The sequence below is a fragment of the Notechis scutatus genome, chromosome 1 (genome assembly GCF_049901735.1).
Source record: "Notechis scutatus isolate UNSWTSFEM ecotype Mainland chromosome 1, rNotScu1.2, whole genome shotgun sequence".
NCBI lineage: Eukaryota > Metazoa > Chordata > Lepidosauria > Squamata > Elapidae > Notechis > Notechis scutatus.
Window position 1 is genome coordinate 77,359,818 of NC_142009.1, and position 24,343 is coordinate 77,384,160.

Below are 24,343 nucleotides of genomic sequence, written 5' to 3' on the forward strand. Positions count from 1 at the left end.
GAGTACCTGTAGTTAGACCAAGAGGCATTGAATGCTAGGCAGAAACGCCACTGACACCTGACTGGTTAGGTGGTTGTAACTTTGAATGGTCACTAAATGAACTGTTGTAAGTCGAGGACTACCTGTATATTAGGCCAGGACTTTGGTCAGCATGACTGGTCATGTTTTGGTGGGGTCTGAGTTTATCTATGGAGACATGGCATTACATTGGCTTTTGTTATGTTATTTATGTCACTGTTATTTTAAATTGTTGTTAGCACCAAGTTGGGTGGCTTTTAAATAAACAGACAAATCTCCACCCAGCAAGTAACAATTACTCTCTTGAAAACTGTAAGCCAGTGATCCCCAAGCCAACCTCTGCTTTCTCAGCTACTACATTTTTCATTTGTCTTAAAAGGATAAATTTTCCCTTTTTGCCCTCCTACCCCATTTTTGTATTGGCTGGTGACTTTAGCCTAGCCTCCTTTGGGTTTTTTGTTTGTTTGTTTGTTTTTTTGCCCGCCACACAAATGAATCCATGTATGAGTTGACTCATGAGTCACCCACTCCAATCATGAAGTCTGAATCACCGGACTAAGGACTAAAAACCTACTGCGAGGCGCTAGTCCTCAGCAAACGCGTCTCCAGCTCCACTCCACACCTCCTTCAGCGATTCTCCTCCAACCTTTCCTCAGCTCCTGGCAGAAAGAGTGGGGGGGTCCCCGCTACGAAGCCCCTTGAAAAGTGGAAAGGGGCTGTTTCTGGGCTCGGCTGTGCCCAGGTTCCAACGTTGCTGGTTGAGCTTCCCAGGTATCGGGCGCATCGACCTGAACTGTAACTATAGTAGCTGCGCGTTCTCTTGGGCTGACGAACCCTCTCACCGCCATTCACCCCCCAAAGGGCGGGATGTGTGCCGCTGTTCAAGGAAGCGGGGCCGCTGGGCTTTCTCGGGGTGACTCCGTCTTTTGGGGGAGACGGAGGACGCCTCTCCACGTGGGGTTCCTTTGATAGAGCGACAAAGCCGCCCTCTCGGCTGTTTACAAGCAGTCGGTTTTGGAAGGCGCCACCGAGCGACGGCGGTGGGGCGGGGGGGAGGGAGAGTGAGGATGGCAGGAGCAGCGTCGCGATTGGCGGCCGATTCGCCAGGCCGAGGGCTTGACCGCCCCGGCTCACCCTTAATCCCAAAGGGCCAGCTAGAAGGGCGCCTGCCGAGGCTGAATTTCCGCCCTCCGCCAGTCCCACCGGCTCCCCTTCTTTGTTGAGGGGTGGAAGGTACCTCGCCATTAAAGAGGATCCAGGTTGACTCCTTTTGAGTTCCTTAAGGGGGGGGGAGGAGAAGCGCCGAGATTAGTAGTAGCCGCGCCCGAGAAACAGGAGCGGCCGCGCTTGTCAAGAGTCAAATTAATTACACGCTCCCCTCCCCCCACTTCGTCGGCTACTCGCCGCTCCGCACGCAGGACTTGGCCGTAAGTACTAGCAGTTGGATTTCTCTCTCTCTCTCTCTCACACACACACACACATATACATATTTTATACGCGTGCAGACACGTGCACGCGCGCGGCGTGTAATCCACGTTTCACACGATCGGCCGGGAGAACGAAGGGCGCCTTTCCCCCCTTTCCAGCACGCTTTTGTAAAACTTGCGATTAAGCACCGAGCTGAAAGTCTTTGTTGCTGCTTTCCTCCTAGACTTGTTGTGGTGTTGTTGTTGTTGGACGTTCGCTCGGCGGTGCTTAAGAGTCGCGTGCCAAGCAACAGGTTTAAGCAGGCATCGGCTGGGGAGAAAGTCTTGAATGTTCATTTCTTGGGCTCTTGGGGATAAAGCTTTCCTGAAGAATGCTTCTTGTGTGTGTGGTTTTGTTTTTTGTTTTTTTTAATGTGTAGGTAGCCTAGCTCTGCATGAAAAACGCTAACTTTTGTTTAATTTCGCTTCTAGGGTTTTTTGTTTTTTTTAATCTACGGTAGTTAGTTTCTAGGATAAGCGTTAGAAATAAAAAGTTACCATAGAAGAAACAGTGAGTATAATTCTAAATTCCGTGGCTGTAACCTTGAAGAGATAAACAGGTTTAGAATGATGCAAACGCTCAGATGAATCCCTGAAAAAACTTCAGAGTTTCTCCACTCCTAATTTTCCTGCCCTACTCCACCCCACTGGGATTTCCCCCTGAGTTTTGTATGCTCCGAGTATCAATAGTATTGGGACAATTGCATTTACAGAGATGAGGTGCGCCTTTTAGATTTCAGTATTTAGATGCAGCATGGTATTTTAGTTTGAAATAATTATAAAAGGAATCTAGGATGTGTGCATAGAATATACATCTAACAGATTTATCAGACAACTGAAGTTTGGAATTGCTTATGAAAATGTGTTGTTCAAGGAGTTCATTTAAATTTAAAGATGAGTGTTTTCAGCTGAAAAGGTAAAATTTCTGTCATTCAATTAAAATTACATTCTTAGGGCTGCTTCAGACACTTTTTGTTTTACCTACAAGGTGTAAACTAGGAATATTGTCATCTGGAAATATCATGTGTGCATATTTTCTGAAGTTAATCATTTCCCTCCAACTGCCCACATACCAAATAAGCAACGTTACCTCCTTTAAGAATGCAAGGAAATAGAGATTTAACCCAACTATTTAGCTTCTTGTGAACATGGTAGTCACCTGTGTGTGAGTTGGGCGCCATCTAAATTGATTTAATAGAATGAATACATTCTTGGATAAATTATTAATCTTGCCTTCACAAGCTTCCTTTAAGGGACATAGAATCCCACATTCACTGAGCACTTAATGACTTAATGGTCAATGGATGTGGTTAAATCTCATGGCAGATTGCTTTGAGATCTGCCCCCTTTTAAAAAAAAGTTCTGTAATTCTACTGTACAATATAGATTTTAGGGTTACCGTCTCTTGCCTACTTGTATACATGAGAATCAGCAGTCAGATGCTGGTGAAGGCATTCAGTGAAACTCACATGGGTTATTTTTCCTGTGTATTTGGAGAACGTGTGAAGAAGAAAGCAGGAACAGACATTCAAAGCACCGTTGTGGATACCTCTCTGTCTTCGATTGAAAGAATCTGCGCAGGTATTGAAAATGCATAAACTACAGAGTTAGCTATCTTGCACAGTTTGGAGTCACCTACATGGCTTAACTAAACTAGGACTTTTCTTATACTCTTGCTTTGCAGCACATGAAGGATACTTTAAGAGGGGCTGAACCTGGAAGCAAATCTTCATCATGGCAGCCCCATGTCTATAGAATATGGCATGTTGCCTGCCTCCTCCCCCCTCCCAATTGTAGAGCTCCTGTCATATATCTCTATCTATCTATCTATCTATCTATATCTGTATATAGTATTCAGGCTTGTTCGGGTATTTTCCCACGTCATTATAGTTGTGCTTTTAAAGTTGTAGCAACGTTTCAGCAGAATCTCATCTGTCATCATCAGGTGTGTGTGTGTGTGTTCGTCCAGACGAACACAATACATATATATGTATGTATGTATGTATGTATGTATGTAGATTTTCACGGGTACAGGTATGTAGGTCTAGGTGTGTTCGGGTCTTTTCCCGTGTAAGATTAAGAGTATTTTGGTGATGTTTCGGTGAGGTCCCACTCGCCATCCTCAGGTTGGTGCTTTCGGCTTCGTGCCAGTGCAAGCAGTGTTTGCACTGGCATGAAGCCGAAAGCACCAGCCTGAGGATGGCGAGTGGGACCTCGCCGAAATGTCGCCAAGATACTCTTAATCTTACACGAGAAAAGACCCGAACACACCTAGACCTACATACATACATACATACATACATACATACATACATACACAAAATAGAGAGAGCCTCAGTTGCAAGCTACTCCCACTGCAGTTTGGCAGTTCGAATCCCACCAGGCTTCTGGTTGACTCATCCTTCCATCCTTCCGAGGTGGGTAAAATGAGGACCCAAATTGTTGGGGGCAATATGCTGACTCTGTAAACCGCTTTGAGAGGGCTGTAAAACACTGTGAAGCGGTATATAAGTCTAAGTGCTATTGCTATTTTAAGTAAGGTAGACCTGTGGGAGAAGGAAGGATTTGGAGAATGAAGCACAAATGTGCCACATGTTGCTAATATGTGGAATTGTAGCTTATGAAGAAAAGCCAGAAGTCACAAAATTTGGGACCATGGGTGGCCAGTAAAATTTTTAAATAGTAAAAAAAAAAGTCAGATAATATTGTGACATATAAAAGACTCTCTAAAACCAATTCCCTGGTGGACAATTTTAATATTTGTTTTTATATACAGAGGAGAATATAAAATGGGAATAGCTCCATCTTCAGACCAACTGAGATGATCCAGATTTCAAACACCACAACATGTATTGTTCATAGTAAAAGCAGCAAGAACCAAAACATGCCAGAAATTATATCTATTTCCTGTCTGTTTTCCAACAGTTGGGAGTTCTGTTCTTTCCACAGTTTGATTTGCTGGTCTGTAATTATAAAAATACCTTCTTCATCTTATCTGATTAAAGCACACAGCCTTGTCTCCTGTAAAGGATTAAAAAAAAATTTCCTGGGGAAATGATTCCAAATGCTGATACAAAAACTGACACCGAATATTAAGTCTCATGTCTGGAATAATCTGTCCAGTGATCAGTCTCTGCTTTTGTAAAATATTTCCAGCCATGTTTTGTTTATCTATCTATAAAATCACCTTGAGTATTTTATTGATTGGTCCTAGTTCACATATTCTTTCTCAGTTTTGATTTTTTTTATGTTTTGGCATTCGGACAAATTATACCCAGGGTTCCAGGGTTCTTGGTTGGATTTAACTTTCATTATCAGTACAGTTGAGAAGTATATGTGTAACTGGAAGAGAAGGTGAGTTTGATAAATGGGAGTACGTTGGGGTTAGTGATGTTTCCTGAGAAGAAAGAATGGAAGATATGAGTTATTTTCTCAGTGAGTTCCAGAATTAGCATGATGAGGACCACATAGCCTGTAGGCCAGACAAGGAATAATGGATGGAAACTGAACAAGGAGAGATTTAACCTGGAAATAGGGGGAAACTTTCTGACAGTGAGAACAATCAACCAATGGAACAGCTTGCCCTCGGAAGTTGTGGGAGCACCATCAGTTGAGACTTTCAAGAAGAGATTGGACTGCCATTTGTCAGAAATGGTGTAGGGTCTCCCGCTTGGGCGGGGGGTTGGACTAGATGACCTACAAGGTCCCTTCCAACTCTGATTATCTGTTATCTACATCAGAGTAAAGCTGTTTTTTTACTGCACACAGAGCTTATGTAGGGAAGGTAGGCCAGTATTCCCCCCCCCATATTTAATAGGTTAAAAAAAAGCATAGGTAGTCCTCAATTTATAACAGTTCACTTAGTGATGGTCAACATTACAACAGTATTGAAAAAAGTAACTTACGACCATTTGTCACACTTATGACCATTGCAGCACCCCCACGGTCATATGATTTACTTCCGGATGCTTGACAACTGACTCACATTTATGACATTTTCAGTTTTGTGACCTTCTGACAAGTGAAGTCAACAGGGAAGCCAGATTCACTTAGGAACCTTGTTACTAATTTAACAACTGCAGTGATTCGCTTAACAAATGTGGCAAGAAAAGTCATAAAATGGGGCAAAACTCACTTAACAAATGTCTCCCTTAGCGACATAAATTTGAGACTCAATGTTTTGGTCGTAAGTTGAGGACTACCTGTACTGTTTGCTCTGTATATTTAATGGGTAATAAACTACTAAGGCTAAGAAGCAGCAACTACATTACTGTTAAAAAAATGGCAACACAATGATTCACAAGTGAAGAAAAGAAATGGATTGGTGCCAAGAAAGAACCTGCAGAGTTGCCAAGGTATTTTGATGTAATCTTTATTGGGGCAATAGCAAGCAGGTTCTCCTGTGGCAAGAAAATTATTGCACCAGAGCAAAAGATACAGTTGCCGGCTCAGTAAAACACTGATGCTTTGGGCAATTCAAACTTACTTTCCTTCCTTCCTTGGTGCCTGTTTGAGGTTCACCTCGTTGTTTATTTATTTATTGCAAAAGGATCCCCAAGGATTCATGGTTGAGCTGGGTTTTAAATCCAAGATGTTCTTGTAATGAAGAATGCTCCTACTTACTATGCTAGTATTAAACTGCAAGGACTGCTTTGTTTGTTTCAATAAAAAAGGTCTAGTAATCTGGCTAAAAAATAGAAGCAAAAGGTATTTGTCTACCTGCGGGAATTAATGTTCAAATTTGAATAATAGACAGTAAGAAGGGTACATAATGTGGTGTGCATGGAATTCAAATTATAGCAAACTGTAACCCCGGTATTGGCCCAACTTGTGTGTTTTCCTAGCCTTGTTCTGATAATCCTTGTGTTAAGGTATGGTTATCTCAAAAAGTTATGTACAAACTTTTATGTAAGCCAGATTCCTATATAAGAAGGATTCAAGCTCCTACAGAGATGATAGGTAGGTAGGTAAATAGGTAGATGATAGATTAGGATTGATGGATGGGTAAGTAGGGAGAGAGAGAAAGAGAGGGGGGGAGGTGTGGTAAATTTTATATGCCAGAATACCTTAGCAGGCATAGTCATAATGGAAGGTGCCAAGTTTGAGGAAACTTTAATTATCAGAGCTAACACCTGAAGAGGACAGTGGAATCCTTGAAAAGAATTTGTGTAATGTGTACAAAATAGAATCCTTCCTGTGACAAATTCATCTGACTATCAACACATGGTCATCCTTCCCATTAGCTCAGAAACACTACTATGAAAGCCATTTCCATCTTCCCTTTTCCATTTTCTGTTGTGCAGACATCTAAGCCAGAATTTTACACCGGATGTTCTCCCCAGCATTAGTCTGTACTTCCCATGTGCTCCCCAGCACCACAACCCATAGTACCAGCTCATGGTAATTGGAGTTGCATGGCTAAAAGATTCCAGGTTGGGAAAAGCTGTCTTAAGTTCTTTTCACCTCTAAGTTTTCTGCCTTCCAACCTTTTTTCCCCAACAACATTATTTTCTATCTTGAAAAGTTTAGTTATAAATCCCTGCCTCGAGGATTGACAGAGACTAATAAAATAAATCTTGTTAAATTATAAATGATCTGTAATAACATTAAGTTCTAACCATCCCAAAGGCATTCTTTCAATAGGTATGGTACCTGCTATGTTGCATAGGCCAATAATTTTTCAAGCCTTACCCTCTTGTAGGGGTTGCTGTCATAATAAAATAACACCAACAGGATTGTTCACTACTTTCGATGAAAGAAAGAATGTGAAATGTTTATTAATTGGCTGATTTTGGGGTGGAAGAATGTGCATGTTTCCAGACAGTATACAGAGCTTTTATGTAATAACAGGACCAACTTTTATTTACCACTGAATGTTCCTGCGAGTGTTCCTGTTGAAATGCAAAGATACTGGCTACAGCATCGTTTATTCAGTACAGAAAATGGTGAGCTTTTTCTCTGCTTAGGGGAAATACAACAGCAAGAGTTACAAGATAGAATTTATAAGAAGCTTGACATCTTTGCTGGGCAGGGAGCATTAAAAGCATCTTGTGAAATGTTAAGGAAGTCTTAAGTGGGTTGGTGTATATAATAATTTTGTCAAAAGGAGTGCGCTACTTAGCAATCTGCTCAAGCATTTTTCCCACAGCTCTTCAAAAGCCAAATCATACAGAGTAAAATCTCTACTCTCACCTTGATATGCAAAATGATTAAGAACTGACATCTGAAGACTTCCATGCTTCCTCCCTCTCGTTATAGTTGGATTCCCCCACCTTATTATTCAGGATATTTTCTTCTTCTTTCATGACACGTCCTGCCATACCACAGTAATAGTTAGAAAAAGCACTGCTACTGTATTGTTATAGAACAGAGCGGAGAAGCTGCTATGAATAAATGTTACGAATTTGAACACAGTTCACCTTATTGCTTTCACATGTTGCGCTAATACATTGAAGAAAAGATGGTAGTTTTACTTTCCTTGATCTTTTTACTTTTACATTGTGTCTTTGTGCTCTTTTTTAAAAAAGAAATTAACTAAAAACTAATTGAAACTTACAAAAGTCCAATTCTTTTTTTTTAAAAAAAACAAAAACTAGTTCTTTAAAATATGTTAAGAACTGTCTTATATATTATGACTAGTCTTCTTCTTCTTGTGCCATATCTGTCATCGGATTTTGGCAATCATGTTGGAGATCCTATTTTAGTGCTGCTGAGTTTTGTCCAAACCAGTTCCTTAGATTTTGAAGCCATGTTGTTCTTCTTCTGCCTGGATCTCGTTTGCCTTCAATCTTTCCCTGGAGGATTAAGTGAAGTATGCCTTATTTTTCCGGGTGTCACATCACATGTCTGAAATAATCTAACTTTTGCTTTTTAATGGTTTTGATGATTTCCCTTGGCTTTCCCAGGTGGCTTATCACTCCTTATTTCTGATTTTGTCACCCCAGCTTAGACATAACAGCCATCTGTAAATCCACATTTCAAATGCTTCTAGTCAACATCTTTCAACATGGGTCGATAGCATTGTGTTCCCTTCTTCTTTGTTTTTGCTCAATCTTTTCTGGAAATTTCCTGTTGTTGAACATGGGAAACGGGAGGAAAAAGTTCATAGTCTTCTGAGTCACTTTCCAACATTCCAGGTACAATATCCTGACTAGGTCAACTTGCAGAGGAGACATACTTTCTGCCTCATACACACATGTTGCAATGAGGCTGGGACATTTGCTTCTCAGAGGTATTTTCACTGGTGACCAACGTGGATGATTGTGGGGAGCTCAGAAAGAAACTTCCTCATCATCCATTCTGTTTCCAGTGAGCTGATTTTGCATGGAATGACCCAGGTTGTCCCTGACAGATGACTGCAGTTGAGCCTGCAAGTCTGGTTGTATGTTGTGACAGTTGTAAGGCGAGTCACCATGTGACCCTGATTAATTTTACAATTAGTTTTTGCAGCGGTTCTTAAGTGAATGCCATTAAGCGAACCATTTTTTTTAAAAAAAATGAAAACTTGAAATAAATGCTGGTTTCTGACAAGAATGCCAAAAATTGTGATCATGTGACCTCAGGACACTGCAAATGGCCATAAATGTGGGCCATCTTCTGTGCACCAAAAATGCAATCATGCAACCAGATGAGGGAAGACTCAGATATCAGAAATTTGAATATTGGTTATAAGGAGCTTTTTCAGGCTCGTCGTAACTTCAAACAGTCGCTAAGCAATCAATTATAAGTTGAGGACTATCTGTAGTGATTACAGACATTTACTGCATTGCATTTTCTTCAAGAGATTCCTCAGAGTACCACCTATGAAGGTCGTATAATTATTTCATCCCTTGTTGTATTGCAGAAAGAGGGAACATACTGTATTCTAAACGTTAACATGTGAATTGGAGCTATACATTGGAGCTATACCTCTCTCTCTGCTCCGCTGTTCAAATCAGACATTTTATTGACAAAGGCAGGCCGTAAGGATTGAATTTACTATATCTTCCCATTTTGTATTTTGTTTGCATGTCGTGCTTATCTTCAGCACATCATGATTGTTGAATTCTGCAGTATTGAGACAAAGATGTGTTGTCATAACAAAGAGATTGCCCATTTTTGTCTTGATTGATTGCTTCAATTTTTCAACAGCAATTCTTACTTAACCTTTGCCAATAGAGCAAAGTCTATTTAACTGGATTTAGATTTGGAACTAAGGAGCTTCCTCGTATGTGTGGCTACCACATGAATCGTGCTACCTTCTGTGTTCCATTCTTGAAAAGGGAGTTCCTAAAGTCAATAAAAATAGAACTAGTGAATTTGGATTTTTGTCTGACACTGTGGGTCTTTTGTGCTGTTTGTTTGCTTGCCTTAATTTGAAGTATTCATGAAGAGTGACACACTCAGACCCATTGATTGACTTTTGGGATTTCTGCCAGGCAATTTTTTTTACTTAGCTGCTTACAAGTAGCATGTTGTTATTATTCAGAACAATCAAAGTGAGGGGAAGAATGAAATCAAGTGTAATCACCTGTTTAATTTCACTCCTTTTACAGTAAAAGTCAGAACTGTTGCTGTTAGACTGTTTTGTGCTGAACAGTGCTATAGACAAAACAAAATAAAAATCTTGACTTCTGGTATACAGTAATGTGTCAATAAACCTAAGCCTTTGATGCTCTATTGTATTTCAGGAGCATAGCAGTAACCGTGTTCATGACTCTTGTATCAGAGACTCAAATGATGGATGTTTGGGTGCGGCTTAGTCCATGGCAAAGATACACTGCACGTTTCTCAGGTTTAATCCTTTGTTGTTGTTGGCCTTCCAGGTACGGCTGGGAAAAGTCCCGCTCTGAAATCCTGGAGCGAGTGCAAGTATTCAGCTAGATGGGCCAGTGGTTTGACTACATTGCAGCTTATAGTCTTCGGATTTATGTGATCCAATAAATCATACTTGCCTTCATGATTGGATTTAACTGAAAGAAATTAAACCCAGGAGCTTCGCTGAAATAAAGCACCAAATTCTAATGAGAATTAATTGCTTTGAAAGAGATCTGGTTTGTTGTGCATCAGAAGGAATTTTAATTGATAATTTATTAGGGGAGGAGATGCAATCAATCATTTGTTTCATAGGTAACAATATTTATGTAGGTATAGGAGATAGAGAAAGCAAAACATTTCTGAAATATATATAGGCGCTTTGACTTTCATCTCCTGATTTTATTTTTTTTAATTAAGCAAAAAATTCAGAACACAGGGGCATAACCTGTGGAGGGAAGTTCAAAAGTAATGTTAGAGAGTATTATTATAGTGGAAGCTTGAAATTAACTTCCAGTGAAGGTAGTAGATCAGTCATCACTAACTGACAAAAACATGCTTGGGATAAGCATATGTCAACCATCATGACCCTGAAAATCTTTTTTTTTTTCCCCCGAACACAGGAATCTTCTCCCACTTCACTGCTAAATTTTGGCTTGCTATCAGGATGCAGGTCCACTTAGATCATAGTTATGGTACTCTCCAAAAACTTTGTGCTGTGGTTATCCGGTATATTAGTCCTATATATATATAGCATATTATTGTATTATCACTGTGTGTGTGAATCTCTATGTCTCTATATATCCATATCTATCTATCTGTCTATCTATCTATCTATCTATCTATCTATCTATCTATCTATCTATCTATCTATCTACCTACCTACCTACCTACCTACCTACCTACCCTGTTTCTCCAACAATATGGCCTCCCCCAATAGCAAGTCCCAGCATGTTTTATAGGCATGAAATGAAATTAAGCCCCTCCCCCAAATTAAGGCCTATATTAAAACATGCGAAATGGGGGAATGGTGGGGGCTTGCCGTTAGGAAGTACTTTTGTTGCACACCCGGATATGGTGCTGCCTGCGTTGACCCCGATACGAAGTGCCCCACCAACGCCGAGGTCAACATCCAAGCCATCGCCACCCGCCCACCCAAAGATGCAAGGGGGAATTAAGTCACCCCGAAAAGACAGCCTAGCCATTTTTTTGGGCTCAAAAAAAAATAAGACCCGGCCTTATTATATGAGAAACACGGTATCTATCTACTTACCTACCTACCTACCTACCTATCATACCTATCATACATCTGTACTGAATTTAGGTAACAAAGACTGCATTTTTGTATATTCACTCACAAAAGAAGATGATGATCATTTCAGTTATACTCCCCAAGTTTATAGATGTAGAGTAATCTAGAGCAGGGGTGTCAAACTCAAGATGCTTAGATCTGGCCCATGGGCCCACCATGAAAACAGCGAAGGACTGGCCCGCAGTGCCTTTGCCAGTGAAAATGGAGCTCGCGAGAGCCGTGCGCAGCTCACCCGAGCTCCATTTTTGCTGACAGAGGGTTGCAGGAGGCTGTCCCATCTGGAAACGGAGCTTGGGAGCCCATTTTAACTGGCAGAGCTCAGGCCACCCAAGCACCCCCAACACAAGTGATGTCAAGCTGCCCCCCCTCACCCCACCCGAGTTCAAATGCAACCCTGATGTGGCCCTCGATGAAATTGAGTTGGACACCCCTGATCTAAAGTGTGCCAAAGACTTCATGCAGCCTCATGGTATGAGAAGGAGATAAAATGGGAAGGGGGTGGAAAGGAGTGTCCTGGAAGAGAAATGGCTGGCCCTTTGTGCATGCTTATTCCACAATGTGTTGTTTTATTGTATGCCTCATGGCCATTCTGTTTCCAACCTATGGGGCATCTTCCCATGTTATGTGTATCTTCATGGATAGTTCGTTTGCTAGATTAACATCTAAGTGTTCCTCTTCCCACCTTTTTACAGCTTACAAAAAGCATGGTTTTCTTCCCTTTTTATTAATATAGAGAATGGGCAGACACCCCTGTAAAGTCTGCAGTTGCTCAGTTAACAAATGGAGGTGTTTCTGATAATCTGACTGGATGGTCATATGGTGAAATCTTTCTATATCCTCTAAGACTATTTTTTGGGGGGAGGTGGCAGGGGAGTGTCTGAGTACATGTTGCCTCCTGGCAAACTGCCTGTACAAGACCTGCGATTTTGGCAGTTTTCTTGGCAAGATTTCAGAAGTGGTTTGCAAGATTTCAGAAGTGGTGTTTCCTAGAATGGAGAAGATATGACTGGTCCAAGGCCACCCAGTTGGCTTTGTGCCAAAGACTGGCCCAGTGACCTAAGACTACTGTAAACTGTGGTCAGAGTTATTGATCATTAATCTGTCCTTCCAGGTTGTCATATTGCTGCTACTGCATACTATATACTACATCATACTATCATCACTATTAATTATTAATGTCTGTTGTGCAACTATGGTTCTTGAAATGACTAATAGGATTGTTTGCCTTTACAACTGTGTTCACCTTCTAGTCCTGAACTGTTAGGAGATGGGCTAATGTCTAAAACTGAACATTTGAGATCTGTTGACGCATCTACCTGAAATACATTTAAAAATCCCCATCTCTTCAGTCCAGCATCTTTGCTTTTAAATATCAGAAACAGAATGATGCTTTCAATGGCATCCAGAAGAAGAAAAATGGGGAAAAGCGGTTTCCCCTCTGAAATTACCTATTTTTCAATATTTTTAGAGCAAGGGGTGCCAAGTTCTTTTGTTTGTTTGTTTTGGGGTTTGGCATTTTTGGGTGAGTATTTTGAGAAGGTATTTTGAGAGAGGTATTTTGAGAATTCAGAGTAAATTCACAGATGCCTCTTGGTTTAATTTTGCATGTTAGTTAGTATTCAGGCATTCCAGAAACTACCTAGTTTGCAGACCTAATCCATCATCCAGGAACCATTGATATACTACAGGCAGGTTTGAACTAACAATCTTAGCTGCAAGTTTATCTGGAAACTAAATGATACTCATCAAGTTTATCTCTTTTTTCTGGCCTGAACTGACCTCAGCTTTATAGGAAAAATACATCAGAGGGTTAACAGAGTAGGTGTGCTTAAGGGTCATTTGCTGGTCATCACATTTTAAAAAGAACTAGTATCTAACTATAAACTTGGAATCAGCAAAGATAATTTCTTGGACTATGTCAGTCTTCCACAATTCTGATCCTTCAAGTCTGTCACTTTAAATTAGATCTAGAAGTTGACTGAAATTGACTTCTGCTTAAGGTATTTGAAAAGATGTTGGGTAATACCAGTCATGCATGCTGTAGTTGGATCCTGAACTGGATATCTTTCATATATATATATATTGAATGTTTGTCCTTTGTCGTTCGGCGAGGTCCCACTCGCCATCTTCAGGCTGGTGCTTTCGGCTTAGTGCCAGTGCAAGCAGTGTGTGACCGGAGCTGCCATCTCTATATATACAAGTGGTGGGGGATGGTGTGCTGGGATGGTTGGCTGTGCTGCAGCCTCTTGATTGGTTGATGGAGTTGATGTTGGTATAATGGGCTGTGTAATGGCCTTTTGTTGTAGAGATATCCTGGATCTTGTGCTGTCATCTCCTGGGTCGTTAGCCTCTTGTGTTTTAATGGCTTGGGTAATGGGTTGTGTGATGGGCTTGTGAGTTCTTTTGTTGTGGTATCCTGGGTCTTGCGTTGTAATCTCCTGGGTCGTTTGTGTTTTGATCTCTTTTCGATTAGCCTCCTGTGTAGTAACAGCTTGGGTAATGGGTTGTGTGATGACCTTGTGAGATTTATTGCTGTGGTATCCTTGGTCTTGTGCTGTGATATCCTGGGTCACTTGCTGTGTTGTGACTTCTTGAGTTCTTGAGGTGTAATTTCTTGAGTTTTCTGATGTGATGTCCTGAGCGGGTGGCTGTGATGTAGCATTTTGGGTTTTAATATGGCTTTGAGTTTGGGGTCTGGGTCTGTGTTCGTTTGGCTTCGAGTTCGTGGTCGTGCCACATCTTCATGGTGGGGGTCAGTTCGCTTCATGTATGGTTCAGAGGAGTTTGAAGTGGGTAGTGATGCAACTGCAGTGCGGCTTCTGGTCTGTGGTCGTGTCTCATCTTCTGTGTGGGTGTGAGTCTGATTTTTACATGGAAGTGTGGTGGTGGCATCTTGTGTGGCCCTCATGGGTGTGGGTCTGGTGTCATTTATCATGTTGGGTACTCGTCTGTTCATGAGGGCGGGTTTCCAAATGGCTGGTAAGCGGGAGGTGTCATCTCTTTTATTCATGCTGTGTGGGCGTTTTTCTATCTCTATGGCTTCTCTGATTATTCTGCTGCTGTGGTGTTCAGTTTTGGCGATAGTTCTGGTATTTTTAAAGTCAATCTCATGTCCTGTGGCTTTGAGGTGTTGGACCAGGGAAGAGGTTACGCGTTGTTGAACATAAGAACTCAATCAAAAAAGAAGAACCAACCTCTTCCCTGGTCCAACACCTCAAAGCCACAGGACACACACAATGACGTGGGAAAATACCCGAACCAAGCCGAACACCATATATAACCCGAATAACCAAAGATCCGCATACAAATACCTGCAAAAACCTCAGAAAACAAATTATATATATATATATCTTTGGTTATTCGGGTTTTCTCCCGCGTAAGATTCAAAGTATCTAGGCAACGTTTCGGCGAGGTCCCACTCGCCATCTTCAGGCTGGTGCTTTCGGCTTAGTGCCGGTGCAAGCAGTGTGTGACCGGAGCTGCCATCTCTCTATATATACAAGTGGTGGGGGATGGTGTGCTGGGCTGGTTGGCTGTGCTGCAGCCTCTTGATTGGTTGATGGAGTTGATGTTGGTATAATGGGCTGTGTAATGGCCTTTTGTTGTAGAGATATCCTGGATCTTGTGCTGTCATCTCCTGGGTCGTTAGCCTCTTGTGTTTTAACGGCTTGGGTAATGGGTTGTGTGATGGGCTTGTGAGTTCTTTTGTTGTGGTATCCTGGGTCTTGCGTTGTAATCTCCTGGGTCGTTTGTGTTTTGATCTCTTTTCCATTAGCCTCCTGTGTAGTAACAGCTTGGGTAATAAATATATATATATATATTTGTTTTCTGAGGTTTTCGCAGGTATTTGTATGCGGATCTTTGGTTATTCGGGTTTTCTCCTGCGTAAAATTGGAAGTATCCTGGCGATGTTTAGATGAACTCTCATTCGTCATCTTCAGGCTTGTGTCTTCGGCTTTGTGCTTCTCGGAGTAATTACTTAATTAATTAATTACTATATATATATATATATATATATATATATATATATATATATATATATATATATATATATTTGTTTTCTTAAGTTTTCGTGGTACTTACATGTATGGTATTCAGCTTTGTTCGGGTATTTTCCCACGTCATATATATATATAGTTTCTTCCCCAAACCCCAAAAACTTTAACCTTAGACTGTCTACTATTGACCTCACCCCTTTCCTAAGAGGTCTGTAGGGGGCGTGCATAAACGCACCAACGTGCCTACCGTCCCTGTCCTATTGTTTCTCTTATTCTTTTATTTTTCTTATATGTACCCATTTCATGTATTCACAACTATGTATACATTTATACTTATTATCTTGTAAACAATTGGCAAATCAAATAAATAAATATATATATATGTCATTCATTGTATGAGTATCAATCTTGCTCCAAAGGAAAAGTTTTGAACTCCAAGACAGTTAACATATTCACTGCACATCTTAAAGTGATAATTGCTTAATAAATTCATGAAGGGATTTTTACCTATTGACATAAATTCTGAATTGGCTCAGTTAATTCCATATCCTGCTGTTTTCCCAATCATATTATTAAATTCATTGAAACTAAAACTGAAGCATGGAACATAGAGATCAACAATAAAATATCATTGGTATGTAATTTATATTCTGCAGAATTAAAATATAAACCATGAATAATTTAATCGTGTCTAATAGCACACACTGGGGTTCCAGACAAATTTTAAAGGTCAAAGGAGAAAATAGACATTGTTATCCAGTGTCTTCATAAAGTGGAAATATGAAAGAAAAAAACCTATTAATTTTCATTTCGGATATGAAGTTGTCATGTACTATAGAAAGCGGATCCAATAGGTTTCTGTTTGTGTGTTGCAAATCAAGAATTATTGACTAGGTAAAATGGAGCAACAATGGAGCAACAATGATCAGTGCAAAAGTTACAGGGCATTTTTAACAATGAAAGAGTTTTAACTATGTCCAAACAGAAAATACGGATTTGTCCCCCAGTCCCTTTCATTGGTTACAGTACAGTCTTTTGCTCATTTATCCAACAGTATCAATGTTTCTCAACCTTGGCAACTTTAAGATAGGTGGACTTCAATTCCCATAAGTCTCCAGCCAGCCATACTGGCTGGAGAATTCTGGGAGTTGAAGTCCACTCATCTTAAAAGGTTGAGAAACACTGATTATTTGTGCTCTCATATTGAAGGATTAACTTATCCCTGCTTAAATACTGCCATGTGTAGAGGCACTGTATACTTTAGAGATACTAACACAATGGTGTCATGTTACATAGCACCAGGCATTTCTACTGCATGCCTCATTTCCCACCTGTTCCAATGAAATCAGGTGCTAGATTAAAAGGAAAAACCTCCCCACATACTTCCACTAATACTTTAAAACCCACAGAAACACATGGTTGCTCCCTCTTCTGAGTCATCTTTAATGCTATTTACTAATGACTTTCTAATCTAGGGTCCAATGGTCTAAGTAATTGTTTTCCCCTTTATTCTTATTGCCCCTTACGCTTGCCCCTTACGCTGCTTTCTTTGTGTATCTTTCCAATGACTCAGGTATTTGCTTTGAAAAAGCTGAGTATCGCATAGGGAAGTGTGAGTGGAAAAAAAAAACCAGCCACCAGTAATTCTGGATTATGATTCTTGGCACACAGGATAAAGTAGCTGATTCAGAAGAAGGGAATGCAAGCCTGTGGATGCCACTTTCCTGGGCCTCCCTGAGATAAATTTCCCAGCTGGTTAGTGTTTCCACCTACTGTGTAACGTAACCAGCTGCTAATCAGTAAAAGAGCTGACTAATGAGAAGATTAGTTATAACTATGCCAGAGCTCAGAGAGAGACGTTTGGTGGTTAGAGCTGGTTCTTAGAATGAAGCTACGAAGAATCCTTGTTTAATATATAGGCTTCTTGCTACGAAACCATGCAGCCTTTTCATTCTTAGGATTTTTATTCCTCAGATTGAAGAGAGAAAAAAATCCCAACAAAGTTGGCTCGATTCCTGATTGCAGCGTTGTTACTTGACGGAGCGGTATGAGAAGTTTACAACCAGTTCTGCAATGAGCAAACAGCTATTACCAAAGAAGATGCCTTTGGATTTTAGGAATGTCTGTGTCCTTCTGCCAGATCGAGACCAGCTCAGTTTGACTGTTGGGGTAAGTGTATCTAAACTTGTTTCAGGAATCCTTATGAATAACACAGATAGGTACCTGTGTTATTTAGAGAGTGTGAGGAATATACTAGAGTTTTTGTGGAGTTGCAAGTTGGAAAAAAAAAGCTTGTAAGCTGAAAAATCATTTTCTTTTAAAAATGGATCCATATTAGCATAAGTTGGATCTGTTTCTTCTGAAACTTCTTTTCATATTTATTTGATGTTTTCGTAGTGTTGGAACACTAAAAAAAGTTTTTGCTTGGAGGCTGTTGATTTCATTGTGTTAATTTTTCAACATGGTAGACCTGTGGAATCATACTTTGCAAGTGTTATTATCCTGTATATCTTCCAACAAAATTATGTAGCACTATATTCTGAGAATTTTTTCCCTTGTAGGAAAATAAAAGTTGAAATGTAGTGCAGGTAGTAAGGTAGAGAATGAAGTAATTTGGAATCTATGATGCCTATTAGAGATATCAATGGAATTATATACTTCTATAGTGTTGCAGGTTTGAATGCCCAGGTTTTTCATGTTTTTAAAGATTTGTATTTTAATAAAAATTGTTATCACTGAAGTTAAACTTCATGATTTGCATGTGTTTTTTTAAGTGCAAGATACACCTGTTTAGGTAGATTCCCTTTAAAAAATACACTTTTTCAGCTACTTCTAGTCATGCACAGACTTGTTTATTTCTTTCTTTTTTAATCTGTTCTGTCACTGAAGAGAAAAGTATCAAAGAAAGAAAAGTATGGGAAGCTTACTGGGCACTTTAAAATCATCTAAAACATGGAGCTGTGTGTTCAGAGTAAACTGTCAAAGGACTATAATTCATTTTCCCGCTTCGGTTTTGAATAACATGGCCCTTCAAAAAGCATTAAAAAAAAACCCAACATAAATAGCCCAAAATGTTGTTGAATTTCCTAATGCCTTTGCAGCTCATCTGTTTAAGTGGCTTCATACATTGTGATTGCTTGCTTCTAAATAATTTTTTAATGCTGGATATTCAAAACAGTTTTTTCCTCTTTTGGTGTTTATGTGTTATAATGCACATCCTGAGGTGAACTGATCTAGCACTTACTACTTACCTATACCATGTGTATAGCCCTTTATCTTAAACCAAACTCTAGCTGGTTTATTTTATTTTTTTTGTTTCTCCTCTTGTATCATCATTTTATTATCAATTTCCCATACTTCTACTATTTATCTCATCCTCAAATTGCTGCACTTAAAACACTTAATTAAAGTTCATCAAAATGGACCCACTTTGAACACTGACTGTGTAGGTAGAAATGAAGGATGTAATGCCATTATCTCTGGGAGAGTGGTCTAACTTTGCATATACATTTCTTAAATTGAACTTTTCCTCATCATACGTTATTCAGTAAACTGCCATGGGTACAAATGAATTCATAATCTTTGTGAATTTGTAATAATAATAACCGTTATGAGTAGATTCAACTTGTACTTTATAAACAGAGTTCTTCAGCTTAGCTTTGTAACTGAATATCTCAACAAATATTAAACCTGTTTGAAGTCTAGCTTCTGTGTAGAGCTCATCATACTGTTTTCTGGGGGAGGGAGTCAGATCAGCCCAGTGGTGGGATTCAATTTTTTTTACTACCGGTTCTGTGGGCGTGGCTTGGTGGGCATGGCAGGGAAAGGATACTGTAAAATCTCCATTCCCATCCAACTCCAGGGGAAGGATACTGCAAAATCCCATTGCCTCCCCACCCCACTAACCTTCTTTCCAGCTCTGTTCTCTTGTGCAGGGCAACAAAAGAAGAGCCAGTCAATCATCTGGGACTTGGGAGGCAAAGAATAGATGGGGGTAGAGCCAGTCAGAGGTGGTATTTGCCAGTTCTCCAAGCTACACAAAATTTCTGCTACTGGTTCTTCCAAATTGATCAGAACCTGCTGAATACCACCTCTGGATCAGCCATAGGAAACTACCTAGAGTGGATTTCCGCTTCTAATATGATGTTCCCTCCTCTTCCCATAGCTGAATTTCAGGAATGTCTGATTTCAGGATTGCATGGCTACAAAAGCAGCTTCTCCACAGCATCTTTTTGATTCTGAAAAAAATACATGATTGCTTTAAAGAGTTGCATGCATGTGTTATATTCATATTGCTATACATGTTCACTTTGTTTAGGTAGGAGGATTACGTTCCTTTGCGAGGGACATAGGTCTACATCATGACTTACGATATAGAATGTAAGAAAGTCTAAAATATGGTTCCCTCCAGTTTAAAATAAGATTTTTAAAAAATTTATGGCCACCTTGTATTTCATATCTTGCTTCATATTAAAGTTTTCTGCTTTCAAATTATCTCAGTAGTTACAGTACATGTTCTTAGAAATTGTTCCTTAAAAATGAGAAATCTATTTAATTGGAAACATGCTTAAAATATTCAAATTTCCTATGATTCCCACAGTACAGGTACAGTACAGGTAGTCCATTCAAAAAGACCATTCAAAGTTACAACCACAGTGAAAAAAAGCGACTTATGACCATTTTTCATAGTTACGACCTTTGCAGCATCCCCATGGTCTCACGATCAAAATTCAGGTGCTTGGCAACTGGTTCATACTTATGACCATGCTGTGTCCCAAGGTCATGTGATCACAGTTTGCAACCTTTTGACAAGCAAAGTCAATGGGGAAGCCAGATTCACTTTAACAACCAGGTTACTAACGTATCAATTGCAGTGGCAATTGATACGTTAGTAACAACTATGTGGCAAGAAAGATCATAAAATCGGGCAAAACTTTTACTGTAAAAGGAGTGAAATTAAATTAACACTTGATTTCATTCTTCCCCTCACTTTGTTTTAGTGCAGTGATATTCAAGTTTCTATCTCTCCCTGAGGTTAGATTATATGATAGTTTCAAAATGATTTTTCAGAAGTTGTCCAAGATCCTTTTCTCCACATTTATTTGCCTCTATCAAATGTGCTTTTTCTGGACGCTTTTCACTGTCATTTTGACTAGAGCCATGAAAATGGTAAACCACCCTGTAGAAACAAGGTGGAAGAGCAGCACACCCAGTGGTGGGATTCAGCCAGTTCGCACCAGTTCGGGAGAACTGGTTGTTAACTTTCTGAGCAGTTTGGTGAACTGGTTGTTGGAAGAAATCATTAGGGCAGAGAACCGGTTGTTAAATTATTTGAATCCCACCACTGATACACATCCATTTAACAACAACTTAAATAGTTTTTATGAGAAACAGTATGCAGTATCTGGGTGGGGTATATCCATTTTTAAAAAGAAATGGAAGGGCCTTTACATAACATTGCATTTCTGGTAGAGAATCTTGTTTGTCGATATAGTAATCTCTGCAAAAATTGTGAAGAAAAACAGTAGATATGCTGATGCATAGTACTGAATGTAGTATTTCCTTTTGATTTTTATTTATTTATTTATTTATTTATTTTTATTCATTATTTGCTTAAAAGGGTTTTCCCCTGTATAATTTCCCCTTAAAATGGGAGTGTCATTTTATAATTGTTGAGAATATGATAAGGGAAGCAGACCAGTTTTTCCCTTTTGTAACAATGGATTATCTCCCTTGGAGGTAAATACTGATGTTTAGCCATTTCTGTAATTGTTCAGAATTAGGAATTATCATTCCTTCCTCATTTTTTCCTCCGGGCATCATTGAGTATAGGATGAGAATCAAGATATGGCTGGGTTCTCTTTTGCATGGCTTTGAAAATATGGTGTGTTTAACAGTTTTCCATTGTTTGGTTCTTTTGTTTTCCATCTATAGAAGCAAAGCTTCATACTTCACTTCCATCTGTGTGATTCTGTATTCTTGTGGTGAAGCAGATATAAAAGTTATCTGAGATGGAGCTGAAGTCTAGTCAAAAGGGAAAGGGTGTTAATTCAGACATAGCAGTAACATACAATTAGGACAAACTTCAATTTCAAACCTCGCTTTGTTGGTTTCAGATCAAGGCCATGACTTGTCATGCATTAAATATAAAACAGAATTCATTGGAAAGCAAGAATGGGTAACCTAGGTAAATGAGGACCCAGATTGTTGAGGGCAATATGCTGATTCTGTAAACTGCTTAGAGAGGGCTGTAAAGCACTGTGAAGTGGTATATAAGTCTAAGTGCTATTGCTAAGCTGGTCACCTGCAGATAATTTCTAGACCTAAAGCCTCTGCCACCTTGGCCAATTAAGTAATTAAAACCCTTTTAAATACCCCTGGATTTGTAGAGTATGGATCTACTGAGGCAAGAATCAGCAATGCTTGGGCCATGTTGAACCATTGTATAAAGATGAAAGAGGTACCATAGAAAACAATGTTCAAAGTCTATTAATTTGAAAGGCCAGTGTGAAAAGGCTTAGGATTTCAACTTTGGGCTGGCATAGATGTGTAGGGCTTAATTACTATGTTCTGGAGTAGACAGCTCTTCAGTATTCTGTAAGGCTTTTTCACTGTTTGCAATAAAATAATTTCTGTATGTTTAACCTGGGAAACAATACAGAAAGAATGGCTGTGCATACGTGACATGGGTGAGATTATGCAAATGCTATAATTCATCACTGAGGTTAGTGGGCACAGCAGCCCCAAGATTGTTTTGGGTTAAATTAATTTCCCCTACCCAGCTATGTTCTCCAAATAGAAGAAAGGAGATAACAGGATTAATTCTCTCTTCTTCCTAATTGCACAAAATGGTTCTCAAAAATAGGAAATTAGCAACTCTCTTGAGCACTAACTCTTAGTGAAGAACATAAAAATTCTGAGATGTTGAATCATTATAATATTAATTGATTAGTTATACTCAACTCATAGATGATTAGACTCATAGAACAAATTAATCTAAACCAACCAAATCACATTTTGGCTTGGTGCACTGCGTAAACCAAAGCAGTGGATCACAGTGTTCTGATATATAAAATGCCCACTGTTTGTCATATCCTTCAGGTGTACAACAACATAGCAGGATATCACACAATACTGTACATCATTGTTTTACTATATAGTAATATCATGATTCATTGCTAAAGTGTTTATAAATTAATATTGTATTAAGCTAATTTAAGGCCTTTGGTTACAGTGAAAAATAATTTAAATAATAATCATTGCCCTGGAATCCTACCATAAATGCTTCAATGATCCACAACTTTACTCTGTAGCACTGTGTTCCTTTCATATCTGCAATTCCTTAATGCAAAGGAATTCATAGTTGTGGTGGACTTGAAATATCCTACTCTAAACTGCTTAAATACTATTTTTGTGTTGTAGGTAAAAGCCACAGGACAGGAACTCTTTGATCAAGTTTGTGATGTACTGAAAATTAAAGACCCTCACTTCTTTGGCATCAGCGTTGTAAAAAGTAAGATAAATTATTTGACAACTATCCATAGCCTGTACCTAAATGGGCATGAAAGACATCTCAACATCCTTCCATCACTGACCTGTGAACATACATATATGATAAGGGAGGAGTCTCTTTATTTGCACTTATTTCTTTCTTTCTCCTTCTCCTTTCCTACCTTCAGCTATTCTTTCTGCCAACTTTTCTTTTCACCTCTAGGTAGAATTTAAAGCATTGTTTGTGTAACAAGGCTGACTATTTGCAAAGTCATCACAAAGTCAGTTTCTTTCATAACTTACAAAGAATGTTGTTTCTACAAAAATCTGAAGGACTTTGAACTTTATTAAATTATGCCATGGGAAAGGCTTACAAATCATTCCAACATATTAAACAGCATTTTTGTAGCTAATCCTCATCACCTTGATACCCTGGGAATATTTGCATGTGATATAATTCAAAAAGAGACTCTATAAGAGAAAACTGACCCTCGGTGTTTGGATGTCTGGTTCAGCCAGTGTTTTGTAGACACTGGGTGGACTGTTATGTGGAATTTGTTTTCTCTCCACAAATATTCATTCATTATATGAGTATTTCCTCTCTTAAATGTCAGAATATTACTGTGAATTTTTTTTTAAAAAAAAAGTCTCCCTCAAAATATAATGAGCACTCTCAGGTTTTGCATGTCAGCTGTAGACAGTTTGATATGCTTCAAAGTTATGGCTTCAATCAACTTCAGTCAACATGGCCAATGGCAAAGGAATACGGGGACTGAAGTCTGAAAACCCGGGATCAGGATTTTTATTTGAGCATTGCCTCTGCTTTCTTTTCTATGTAATTGATGTCCCTGGGAGGAGGGGATGTTTTTGGTGTTTTGAAGTCAGTGACCCTGTAGCAGGGGTTACGTATGGAAGCTCAAATATTTCCATACCTGGGATAAAAGCCCACCATGAGTGGGCCTGGTATGTCTAGAGAGTGGTTATCTAACCTTTATGTGTTAATAATCCCTATTCAATTTATCTCTTTTGACCCAAGATAATGATTATCAGTTGTTTAACTTCTTCTTTATCCCAATTCATTTAGCATCAGTAAGAACATAATAATCCTTTGCCATATTTTATTCACTGTAGAAATTAATAGTTAAACAGGAGGATCAGGATTTGGCCCTCAAAAATACATTATTTCCTCCCTGGTTTGCATCTCAATATAAATTTGAGTTCTCTGTGTTCAAAAATAGAGATTTTGCACACGTGAATATAATGCA

At 39.3% G+C, this 24,343-nt stretch overlaps 1 protein-coding gene across 5 annotated transcripts in view; it reads left to right on the top strand.

Moving 5' to 3' along the window:
* Positions 1–503: 503 nt before the first annotated feature.
* FRMD1 (FERM domain containing 1) overlaps positions 504–24,343 on the top strand; it is a 49,398-nt gene continuing 25,558 nt past the window's right edge. Inside the window, exons 1-3 of one of the 5 annotated variants that reach the window (XM_087968353.1) lie at positions 504–789; positions 17,562–17,756; positions 23,010–23,100. In XM_087968353.1, coding sequence (XP_087824479.1) covers positions 17,661–17,756; positions 23,010–23,100 — 187 coding nt within the window. In that variant the 5' untranslated portion in view covers positions 504–789; positions 17,562–17,660. Of the gene's footprint in view, positions 1,446–2,760; positions 3,066–17,254; positions 17,343–17,561; positions 17,757–23,009; positions 23,101–24,343 lie in introns of those variants that run through there. The other 4 variants (XM_087968362.1, XM_087968382.1, XM_087968370.1 and 1 more) reach the window with 4 other exon arrangements.